Source organism: Plectropomus leopardus, chromosome 12 (genome assembly GCF_026936395.1).
Source record: "Plectropomus leopardus strain MGB_pleo_1.0 chromosome 12, ASM2693639v1, whole genome shotgun sequence".
Classification (NCBI taxonomy): Eukaryota; Metazoa; Chordata; class Actinopteri; order Perciformes; family Serranidae; genus Plectropomus; species Plectropomus leopardus.
The window spans coordinates 7,788,085-7,800,766 of record NC_142187.1 but is presented as its reverse complement, the minus strand read 5'-3'; the positions used below and the strand labels follow the sequence as shown (position 1 = coordinate 7,800,766).

The window sequence follows — 12,682 nt, the reverse complement described above, 5'->3', positions numbered from 1 at the left end:
AAATTGAAGCTGTGTTTGTTATGATGATATAACCATGTTTTTCACTAGATCCTTTTAAATAGATTACTCTCCTTCACACACTAAAAAATAAACTTGCACCATATATGTTCCAAAAAGTTACCTAGTAAAACATGCCAACTTACTCACAAGGTTACTACTCTACTGTAAAAGGCAGCTGTCTTTAACACCATAATACTACAAAATATTTACTGAATGCTGTCATCAGATGGATTATTTACCTTTACATGAAATATAGACGAAACCGTACCCCATATGTTCCATATTGATACTCACTGGTGTTACCATGTTAATATATTGGTATTATAGACTTAATAGAGACATGGTTCCTGCTCTCTATCAAAATATCTATAAAAAAAACGGAATACTATAGTGTGCTAAAAAAAGTGGGAAAACAATTATATTATACCATGTCGAAAAAATTGAATAACTTCATAGTGCTGTGTGTCAACACTGAAAAAAAGGCATTCTATAGCATACTGAAAAAAGTGAGAAAAAAATCATATTATAGTATGTGAAAAAAGGAAAACATCACAGTACAGTATGCCGAAAAGAGGAAAGTCATTGTATGCTATGTTAAAAAAAGTTATAGCACAGCATGTCAAAAAAGTGGAAAAACAAACTCTTAGCTTAGCACTTCTAAAAAAAAATGGAAAAACGTCACTGTAGTATATTTTTTAAAAAGTGGAAGAACATCAAATTGCAGTATTCCGAAAAAAGTGGAGTACAAAGTCATAGTATAGTATGTCAAAAAAGTGGAAAAACTTCATAGTATAATAAGTTGAAACTAGTGGGAAAAAAGTCATAGTATAGTATGTCGTAAAAAAAAAAAGGAATACTATAGAATGTAAAAAAAAGTGGAAAAAAAGTCATAGTGTACTCGCACAAAAAAGTGAAAAAAAAAGTCTTTGTATAGCATGTTGAAAAAGTGGAAAAATGTCATAGTACAGTATGTCCAGAAAAGTCATAGTATAGTATGTCAAAAAAGTGGAAAAACATCATAGTATCCTATGTCAAAGACAGTGCAAAAAAAGGTCATGGTACAGTATGTAAAAAAAGGTCATAAAACAGTATGTTAAAAAAAACGTTAACAGAAAAATGTCTTAACATATTGAAAAAAGTGGAAACAAGTCATAGAATGGTATCAAAAAAGTGGAATGAGAGTCATAGTATAATACATCACAAAAGTGGGGAAAAAATGTAGTAATATATTGAAAAAAGTCAGTAGTTTGTAGAAAAAAAGTTATAGTAAAGCATGGCAGTTCAAAAGTTTCAAACAGTATGTTGAAAAAAAAATAGTATAGCATGTAAAAAAAACTCCAAGTGTAGTACTTGATATCTGTCTGTGTGTGACATACTAACTCTTTTTGTCTTCTTCATGCTCATATAATACAAACAACATTTCCATAACCTTGACCTTGTTGCAGGCCTTTTTCAATGTGCTACACCCACAAGATGAAGAATAATGAAACCAGATAAGAAACCATGCATTTGAGGTAAATATAAAACATGGAATAGTTGTCAAATTTTGATCTTTAAAATAGATTTTATTTACCATTTTGTAATTCAACAGTTTACGATATACAGCTGACAGGACTAAGACATTTCAATGGATTTTGGCCCTAAAGGTTGAAGAACAAGAAGAACAGACATTGTTAGATAGATAGAAAGATAGATATGATAGAGGATACCAGAAGAACTGTGTTCTCTTTTCTCACTTGTGCTTTTCCTCTCCACTCCTCCAATGAAACAATTAACACTGGCATAGCAACAACAAACCATTTGTCCACTGACACTTCGGACAGCTTCTTTCGGCCAGACCACTGATAGTACGACTTTTTTCTAATATATATATATCGTACTTGTTTTCTTCTTTCCAAAATGGTAGTGTGAACTATTATTCTGCTTTTTCTTGTTTCTTATACAAAACAAAAGACTGATTTCCTTAAAGTGCTGAAACATAAGATTATACTTATATGAGCAGTAATAAGAAATTCAAGAGGTAACGTTCTGCAATTTACAGAGAACCACAGAAACAAGGTAAAATCACAGTTTTTGTTTTTTAGTACAGTAGAGCAGTTGTGCTGAATCTGTGTATAAAAATGGTCTGTAGCTTCTTCATGTGGTTCTTTACCATCAGTGACTTTCTGCACAGCCACTTCAGTGTTAACAGTAGGCATTGGCATATTACTATCTGAAGACATGGCTCAATTATCTATTCTCAATTGTCTTTTTAGGTTTACTTAAGACCTAATTTGGTCTTTCCCAATTTTGTTAGCCAAAAAGTTGAAGGTTTACTAACAAGAGAAATAAATCACAATATAGGAGTAACTGGACCCTTGTGTGATACATATTTGCCATATGTTTGCCTATTTCAACATAAAACACTAAGTTCCGATATCAGAACTGCACAAGAATGAAAATGTGAGTAAATGGGTCCTGATGCCAATTCAGCCTTGGTTGCAGAGCCATCTTGGTGTTTTGATTTTGCTCATTTTTCAACATGTTGTAACACTAGAAGCCAAACTGTTTGGTTTAAGGGCCACCGATTATTAAAGGTAAACAGCGATGCACGACCGTTGGCACTGCACTGTGTAAAACTTGGAGTTCATGTGAAAACAAAGCATCGTCATGAGCTCAGTGTAAAAACGAACCCTTCTCTTGTAGTTCAAGTTTCAATCCAAAGTTTTTTGTTTGGAAATGCCTTTTAACATTAGCTGGCTTTTATCTTGATTTCAATGAATACAACGTCAAAAGCAAAAAAAAAAAACAACAAAAAAACCAAACAAAAAAAACAGTAGTGTCATTGAACAGTGGATAAACGATGATTAAAATCTGAAGATAAAATATGTAGTTTTCTTTCTCTTTTAGTACAAAATGTTTTTTTTTTCCTTAAAAGATAGACTATATCATTAGCAGAATAAGACTTGGCTAGTTCCGACAGGTTAGAGGTACATTGACATCAAAACTGACACAACACCTGCTCTACATGCAGGCTCAGCAGTAAGAGCTAATCCACTACACACAGAGTACACAATACACCTGACGTCGTCTACAATACACTACGAGAAAAATGACAAATCAAAAACAAAATGAAACAATACCCGCCCTCCCCCGACCCGCAAAAACACACTTACCCACCCTCGAAATCAAAGATAAACATACACATACACACAGTCCGATTATATATTTTTTTTACATTACTGTACAAAGGGAGGAAGAGTTGTGGGGCCAGCAGAGATGGTGAGGGTCGGGGTATATAAAGATGGTGGCTAAGCTTCACCTACTACAGCATGAACACACGAGACAGGCAACCACAAACAGGAAATGTTCTGAGCTACAAGCTGTCCCTGTATGTGCTGAGAATAAATTCATATTCACCTTTTTCAACAACTTCATTTAGGATGTTTCTCGATCGATTTCCACTCAGAGGAAGCCACGCAACATATTCAGATTAGCGGATGATGATAATGTTTCGTAGAGCACCTGGTTTTGCGGTATTTAATCACAAAATAAACGCTATTACAAAATACAATGTGTGGTGTGACTAGTTCAGAACCAAAACTAGAAGGTAAAAACACGCCATTATCCTTCCAGCCAAAGCTACAATACTTCACCTGTGTAAACAGCCAAAGTACCTTTCTTTAATCTGAAAATGCTTGTGTACAAAAACAGACCTGGGTAGAAATGTGTGCTTGTTTTAGAATCCTCACTGTGCTTATTATGATTTTTTTCACTATATCTGAGTTCCTGTGCTTAGCATTTACCTTTACATTTTTAACCAGAATGAAACCTGTTGGGCTTTTTTTTGTATTTAGTTCACAGTTACCCCTCTATTGTGCCTTTATGACCCTGAGTGTCAGCATCACCCCATCTTGTGGACCAATGGAGCAACTGCACTGTCATGTTAAAGTCCCTGTCCTCCTCTAAAGTCACGTCTGTGCAGAATAGTGGTGAAAGAAAAGAAAAAGAATGTGCAGATTTATGTTGTGCTTCAATATTTCTGAGAATTGTTGACAACCTGAAAAGCATGGGCATATATAAATCCTCCAGAGAGTTGTTTGCCATTTTGGGAAATATTTACTTTCCTACTGGGCGTTAGACAATTACACTGATACAATTAACATACCAGCTAGCATTTTGTGGTCCTTTAAATGTTCTGAGAATGATACAATGCAACCAATGCAATGTTTTAGTAATGTTTTCAGCAGCAAGTTTTCTTTTAGTTCCCAGAATGTGCCTCATAGAGTTTGGGTAAGATTTTCTGTATATATTAAAAAATGTTTAAAATGTTTTGTTTTTTTTATTGTTTATTTAAATTACATCTTCATAAAAAAAAATGGTCTTTAATTTTAGTCCTTAATGACATGTTCTGAAAGTTGCTTTGAAAATGTCCTGCTTTTGTTCTCATGTAACATTGTAGGAATGTTTTATAGAAGATCATTCTATGATCTGCCACCTCTCAACATCACCACAAAACATCCTCAGAATGGTGGTGAGAACGTTACGCCTTAGTTAGCATTTCACCTTGCAGGAACATTACTTAAAATTACAAACGTCATTAAAACCTTCGTCAAACATTATATTAAAATGTTTTCTTTAAAACATAATTACAACTTGTAGGAAACATTAGCCAATATTGTGGGAAAGTTCCCTGCTAGCTGGGATATCTATTTGCATAATATTTGCAAAACTTTACTTGAGCTGAGATTTAGAAAATCGGACATCATTACAGTGTAAAGTCTTTGAGTCGAGTAAACGTGATAGTAAACAGGGAGGCTAGAAACTTTTTTGCTGTGTGTGCCAAACAAGCGACTCCATTGGAATGAATAGGTGCCATCTTGGTATTCAGTATCTAGTCATTGTTATACATCTATGGTTAGCTTAGCTTAGCATAAATACTGGAAACTGGGGAAAGAGCTAGCCTGGCTCTGTTCAAAGGAAAAAATGATCCACCTACCATTACCACTAAAGTATTTGACACATTATCACTTTTTTGTTTAATTCATTTAAAAATCCAAACGCTAAAACAACAATTTAACGAAATACGTACGATCAAGTGCGGACTATCTCAAGGATGGGACCGGTTATTAGGGAATCAGCAATGTTTTTTGGGAGTTTGATGGGTATTTTTTTTCACTTTCCAATTAGTCAAGTTGGTCAGTAATGTACTTGCCTTAAGTCAATTTTTACTTGCCCCTATACAAATTGTTTTATTTATTAGCAGTTTAAAAACGACAAAGGCTAAAACAAATTGTCTTGAAAAACATTTAAATCAGCCTTGCTCTCAAACTCGCTGCAAACAGCGCGAGCTGTTTGAGCTCTGCAAATGACATGAAGTAAATAAAATTAATAAATTAGCTTTAGAGGTGCTGATAGGCATATTTTGTCACCGTTATTAGTCACAATAGCTGTTTCTCCCTTGTCTCTTGTCTTTATGCTAAGCTAAACTAAAAAGGCGCCACATATTACCATACAAACATAAGAGTGTATGGTATTAATCTTCTCAGCTAACACTCAGCAAGGAAACTAAAACGATATTTCCCCAAATACCAAACTACACATGTAAATATGCCGTATACAACAATTTTGTATATTATGTAAATATGTTCCATGCTCGTACTGGTATCATAGCCCTCTAGTTCTTCAATATTAATAATGATTTGACAGCTGACAAACAAAACAAAAAAGCTAAAACTAGGACATGAAGAGACATTACAGCCAAACCTGATGCAATTCCAAAAAAAAAAAAAACCTCCCTGCCTGTGAAGCTAAAAGCATCTGACTACCACCTGAGCAGGCGTCCAACAAAGCATCTTCGGATGACATGACCAAGAACATGTCATCTTCACACAGCTGTCTACATGACAAAAAAAACAGCTCATTTCATGTATTTGTTCTGTATTTAGACTGCCGCCACACTACTACAAAGTCATCCTGAATGCTTTCCAATTAGACACTTTTGGGAAACCCGCCCCCGCATGTAAAAGAGACCCCTCTCTGTCCTATCACAGCCTCCGACAAAACAACAACAAATCAAGTCACGGATGAGGAATGGTAAACAAGGTTAAATGTGATTCTGCAGTTTTTACTTTGTTTTTTGTACAAAATAAACATATGCTGTCTTTATAATTATTTACTAAGTTACTTTACAATAATGAGAGGTAAAAAGGAGAATTCTACCGAGAGAACGATACTATACAGCTACATTTAAATCTACATAATTCGCTTAAGATCTTTATTCTGCAACTCTGCTTTTCCATCTTGCTGCACAGCTTGGCTCAGAGCTAAAAAGAAACGCCTGTAAATACATTAAAGGTTCCACTGACTGTAAGAGACTGACAACATTACCAGTCTTTCTGAGATATACAGTATATATGTTACCAAAAACATGTGCAGGACTCAGGTAACTCAGGTAATGTTTTTGGTAACATGCCTTAATGGGGCAGATTGCTACGACCCACGGGAGACACAGACTACGACACACCTATGGTCCTTTCACTAGCTACGTCCTCGCGCCCAGATCCTCCTTCAAAAGACTACGTCCCAAGATGCATTTCAATCAAAAAGAATGTCTGGAAGACTTAAGGAGAGATGGCACTTCTATTTACAAAGTTGCATCCACCTGTTTTGTGTGTGTGTGTGTGTGTGTGTGTGTGTGTGTGTGTGTGTGTGTGTGTGTGTGTGTGTGTGTGTGTATGTTTTTTGGGGTAGGTTAGGTGGTTTCGATCCCTATAATCTTAACAGGCCCCCTTTAGTGAAAACGAGGTTTCCACAGGCAAGGAACAAGAAGCTAAACTTCGCTCGGACCCTGAGAAATGGGCACTGGGATCTCTTTTTAAAAAAACTGAAAACAAATGTTTGTATGAGCGTGTGTGTGAATGCAGAGGCAGAGAGTACAGTACCGTTTAAGTTTGCTGATATTTCTCTGCTGAGTTTTAAGCAGCTTTAGTGGGAAAAAAGTCACAAATTCCCCACAAAAAAATCAATCCTAAGTGTGAGTCGCCATCCCAGGTGTTAAATATGTGTGCTCTGTGGAACTTTTTATAAGAAGCAGCATAAAATAACAACAGGCTTAGTCTTAAGCTGAGATCAACTATGGTTGAGGTCACTGTGTGCTGTAAAATGTACAATTGTGTGAGTGTATGGGTGTGGATGAGTGTCTCCGCCTCTTTTCCTGGCAATAGAATCGAACCGATTTCCATCTTCCAGCATCGTCAAACTGTAAATGGCCAGTTCAGGCACAGTTCACCCTGCTCCTCTTTATTACAGCACCACTGTGTATCGCTTCACGAGTCCCCAGCTGTCAAAATCGCTGCTGCTAGAAAATCCCAAATAGACCCGGCTAACAGAATAAAGGAGAACAGTGTGTGTCTCTATGTTGCTGCATGCACAAAACAAACACATGCAGCGTCACAATCTACTGTACCTCTAACTGCATATGAAGATGACATATACAAGTTTTACAAAAAAATGAAAGGAAAAAACAAACTGCATTATTAAATTATGTGTAACAAATTAACAACGCACCCACGCACACGCACACTGACATACACACAAATCTTTTGGATGATGACCCAATTTTTTCTTCCTTTCGTTTTTTTTTCTTTCTATTTTTAAAATCTATAGACAACACACAGATAGAAGAGGTTAGGATAGATATAATAAGCCCTTACAATATGTAAAGGTCTCCAGCGAATGGGATCTCCCCCACAGAGAACTGTGGGAAAGTGGGGTGAGGATGGAGGAGAAAGGAGGAGAAGGGAGGAGAAGGAAGGAAGAGATGGTGGGGCACAGGGGGCCCCGCACCGCTGACAGGGTGGGGTGCCGCCTATGCGCTGGGGTTGGGGTTGTTGTGTGTGTTAGTGGAGCCGTTGCTTCCCTGGATGGTGAGGCTGATGTCATCCTTTCTCTCCTTTTCCTCCTCCTTCAGCTCTTCCTTCAGCTCCTCCTTAAGCTCCTCCTTTTCCTTGAGGGGGCGAGCCTCCACAGTGTCTTCAGAGGCCATGGGGGCATAGCGGCCTGTCCGGTGCTCCTGAAGGGCAGGGCCCCACTTTGGATGTGCCCGGCAAGCGTACTTCAACCGCTGAGATACAAAGAAACAACGGAATAGATCATTCAGAGCTGCCTCAGTATGAGGGGGGACCTCAGGGAGGGAGAGGGGCTTTTTTTTTTTTTTTTAGATTATTTTTTGGCATTTTTGCCTTTATTAGATAGGACAGATCAGCAGTGTGAAAGGGGGAGAGAGGGGATGACATGCAGCACAGAGGGCTGCGAGCCGGACTCGAACCTGCGACCGCTGCGGCACGGCAGTGCCATTATACATGTGGCGCCTGCTCAATCCACTAGGCCACCAGATGCCCTGGGAGGGGCTTTTTTTAAAAGTTGCCATGCATGTTGCGAGTTCGTAGGTGTTTTCTTGCAATGAAATTGCAGACCATCAGCTGTTGCTGTCATTATTGCTGAAGGACCATCTCCATGAGCCACTCTCCTGTTGCTCTCTATGCCTGATTAGCACAAGCTTACACCAAACATCGTGATCTCAACCCTGCTCCTCCAACATGCTCTCATCCAAAGTCGTCACATATTGCTGCTTTGCAGTGAGTGGACTTCAACATCTGCACAATGAGCTCTAGGTATCCTTCTGCATCCACTGTTGATGTTCCGGGATGCCGCTACTTTGATGTCAAAACAATCACATGGTGGTATTATGCTGCATGTGGTTATGTTTAGGCAATAAAAGCATATGGCAAAAAATGAACAAACGTACCTGCTGCCACAGATGGTTAAGATTAGGCAACAATGGCATGGATGGTTAGTATTAGGGGAAGGAGGCACACACAGGTTTTGTCCGGCTATGTATCACATGGATGCAGCAAGTGCCATCTGGCCATCCAGCCATATACTACTCAGCTGACATTATCCAGTGGTGTATAATGCAGACACAAAAGTTGGCCTTTGGCATTGGTATTGTATGCCAAAAGCACAAAGCGGCAGCATCTCACGACTTCGGAATGAGAACGGTGTGACTTGTCATATTTTGTCACTTGAGCCAAAGCAGCCGTTAACATCCAACACCGTGCTGTTAATCTCACACAAACACTGAAACTACTTGACTCTGTTGTTAACTGTAAATCACCATCGGGTAGCAATAGCCATGTGATGCTTTCAGTTAGCCCTGTCACTACGTGTGTTTTAATCTGTCCCAGACACAGAGCTCCAGTCCCGTAGCACTGGTCTCATGATTAACAGAGAGAGAGAAGGGCTGAGGGAATCAATATGCGGTGTACAGCTCTACAATGAAATTAGATTTTACCTGTTTTAAATAGTCGTATTTGTAGTAAAATGGTAATTAGACAAAATTTCAGGGTCACAGAATTCACAGGGATTGCCTGGATTTATCTTAACTGTTATGATCTCAACATTGAAAAAGTTGTCTCTTTCCACGTCAAAGCTGGATTCATTAATTAACAGCTGCTTTTAGCCTCTTAACATCAACTGACACTTAAACACAATCTTACCCTTCTTTCACTCTAACTTATGCTTCAAGTACATAGTTACATTAATTCCTCATATATATATAAATATATATATATATATAAATATATATATATATATATATATATATATATATATATATATATATATATATACTACAGAAAGTGGAAACTGAAAGAGAGAGTTTATATCTTAGTTATGCGTCATCTCTACAGAACTGGTGCTTATTGAGCTCCTTAGAAATAAATGTCAATGAGACAAAAGAGCTCATTAATTAAAACATCAAAGATTTAATGAAGCCATCATGATCAATGGGCAAAGGGTTGAGAGAGTGGGTGATTTTAAATACCTCGGCACACACACAGACAGCGGTCTTACTTTTTTAGCTAAATACTGCTTTCATTTTTAAGAAATGCTTGCACAATTCTTGCTACACAAGCTCAAAAATTTTAGCGCAAGTAGAAATATCCTGGAAACCATGTACAAAAGTCAGTGGAAAGCATCCTATCTTTTAACATGATCATATGGTATGGTAGTCTGAACATCCAGAGGAGGAGCTTACTGCAGAACATACCAAGTCTGAAACAATCATAGGGAAGCCACAAAGGCATCTAAGTAGCATATACGACGAACTCACTAGAAGTAACGCTGCAAGAATTATTAACGACCCCTCTCATCTTTTACACAGTGAATTAGAACTTTTACCCCCAGGGAGGCGTTATAGACTACCGACAGCAAATTGAAATATCTCCAAGAAATCTTTTTTCCCGTGTGCTGTCAATGTGATAATTGATACTGCGACGCATATCTGGGGTACTGGGTGTTGCTCCTGAGGGTTTGCTGCAGGTGCTTTGAACGACCTGATAATTCTACATGAATATTCATTTATTGCAAATTATATTTGCAATAAATGATTGCAATATATTTGCAATCCAATTGCTTGGATGTGTATCACTGAGACGTATTTTAATACTTTTTACATGACATTTTTTGTTGACATGACATTGTTGTAGTTTTTTATTTGATCTTTTTATGTTTTAGGCCATGTCTTTTATATATTTTATGGTCAAACTAAAGGCAAAATTGAACATTGGTGGACAATAAAGTTTTTGTAATTCCGAATATAACTGTATGATTCCTCTACTTTTTGGTGTTGTACACACGGTTGAATGCCTTTATTGAACGTTGCTCTGGACGTCACCTAATGGTACATTTCACACATTGCAAGAAATCCAATGGAGGTAAGTCTATCAGGAAAAACAGCTGTAGGGGTGCATGGGGGTGACTTACCTCTCTGAAGGTGGCTCCTGGGGACCTTGAGATCTTGAAGAGGGCGTAGACTGGTATGCAAATCACTGAGGACAGAGCCATGGAGAAACCGATAGCCAGAGACCAGCCAGGATACACGTAGTCATTGTAGGTGATGGGCTTGTACTGGATCACTGTGAAGATCAGGATGAACTACACAGACAGAAAATAGGGTGAATAAGTAACGGCCTAATCATTTGGAGCAGGTGTTTGAAAAAGCTAATGGAAATAAAACTTTAGCAGAAATAACGTTTAGTTGTTTTTCTTCAATATTTGTGACACACATCCAATATTGTATAGAAAAATGGGAACATGAATCAAAAGATAAACACAAATTTCTATTTTATGAGTTTCACAACAATAGGTTAAAAACAACATAAAGTCAGATCACAACATTACAATAAAATGGTTAGTGGCTGCTAACAAATGGCTGCTGTTGCTAATGTCAAACTGTAAAAACACAACTTCCTGTACAGCAGATCAGAAACCGGCGTTAATGCAGCACAGGTGAAAACACTGCAGACTGCAGCAAAACAGACCTTTGCTTTCATTTTAAAGTTGCAGATAATTATGATTATAAATCACGACTGCTCCAAGTGGCAGTGAGTTTAGTCACAGCTCGAGCGGAGGCCCTGGAGAGTAGAGCATTAATCTTTGTAGTGAAATGAACGAGAGAACAAAAGTGCCTGAAATCTGACCAGTAATCCACAACAATGAATTTCTTGGTTGGCCCAGCGGCTTAGTGGACTAATACGCCTGCTTGGGAAATAGCATTGATAGGAGCTGCATGTGTCCGTTTCCCAGTCAGAAAGATTTGCTTTTAGAGGTTTACACTGGAAACAAAGCCAACAGTAGCCAAACAGATTAGTGCGGATGGCTGCTCAAATGTAGGTCAGGTCCCTCACAATGTGTCATCAACTCGGGGAAGTTTAGAACCTTAATGTCCTTCAGATCGCTGCACTCACCCTCACTGTGACTGTGGTCCCACATCATGTTTGTATGCGTGTGTTCACTTACAGTGATAATGACGGGGGAGATGAATCTCCAGCAGACTTTGAAGAAGAGAGGAGGGGGGAAGCCCAGCATCATCTCCACGTCTTTAAAGTAGTTCCTGTGGCCTGCCATCAAAAACAAAACGGTATCCAGGGATTCAAAGGTGTGCATGAAAATTGGATTACTCTTTTTACATTTTCATAATGGCAAATAATATGTAAACACAGGACGATAATAGGGTCAGCGTGCGGTCTTATCTAGATCTTTGTTTTAAAAGTTGGGCCTTTAATCGGTAGGACAGACTAAGTGTGAAAGGTTGGGAGAGAAGAGAATGACATACAGCAAAGGGCCAAGGCAGGGGTAGAACCCTCGACAACTTATCTATTATCCGTCAATGCATGTGTGTATTTGTCTGTTCTCTCTCAACACACACTTATACTGTGTCATGTTTCCTGCAGAGTCAAAATGTGTGTCAACAAAGAGTGTAGCCTAAGGCCCCAAAACTCTCTTAATCCTCCACTGTAGGTGTATTTGTCTGTTGCTTGTGCAAAAAGAAAAAGGAAAAATAAAAGGAGAAAAGGTTTTTCTAGTCTTGCAGCAGATACTGAAAACATGTCCTGAGGAGGCAGTGTGTGCTGGTCGCTCAGCCTGCCACTGGTAGGGAAAATTCTGCATCTCTTTCTCTTCTACGATGAAATATTCAATCTGTGGTTATTTATCTGAATATATAACGGTGTGTTTACAGTGAAGCTTACATTATTTTGCTTAAGAGAAGCCTAAAATGTCAATAAATAATGTTTAAATCCATATGCTGACAAGGTTCTCAAGACATTGTTCTCTCTAATAAACTTTCCTCCTCTGTGCA

At 38.2% G+C, this 12,682-nt stretch overlaps 1 protein-coding gene across 4 annotated transcripts in view; it reads right to left on the bottom strand.

Annotated features, from left to right (window-relative positions):
• Positions 1-1,544: 1,544 nt before the first annotated feature.
• Positions 1,545-12,682, bottom strand: part of slc6a9 (solute carrier family 6 member 9) — a 214,310-nt gene continuing 203,172 nt past the window's right edge. For all 4 annotated transcript variants that reach the window (XM_088085097.1, XM_088085099.1, XM_088085098.1 and 1 more), the window contains 3 exons: positions 11,842-11,942; positions 10,807-10,977; positions 1,545-8,104 (listed from right to left, as the gene is read on the bottom strand). In XM_088085097.1, coding sequence (XP_087941223.1) covers positions 7,850-8,104; positions 10,807-10,977; positions 11,842-11,942 — 527 coding nt within the window. In that variant the 3' untranslated portion in view covers positions 1,545-7,849. The remainder of the gene's footprint in view (positions 8,105-10,806; positions 10,978-11,841; positions 11,943-12,682) is intronic.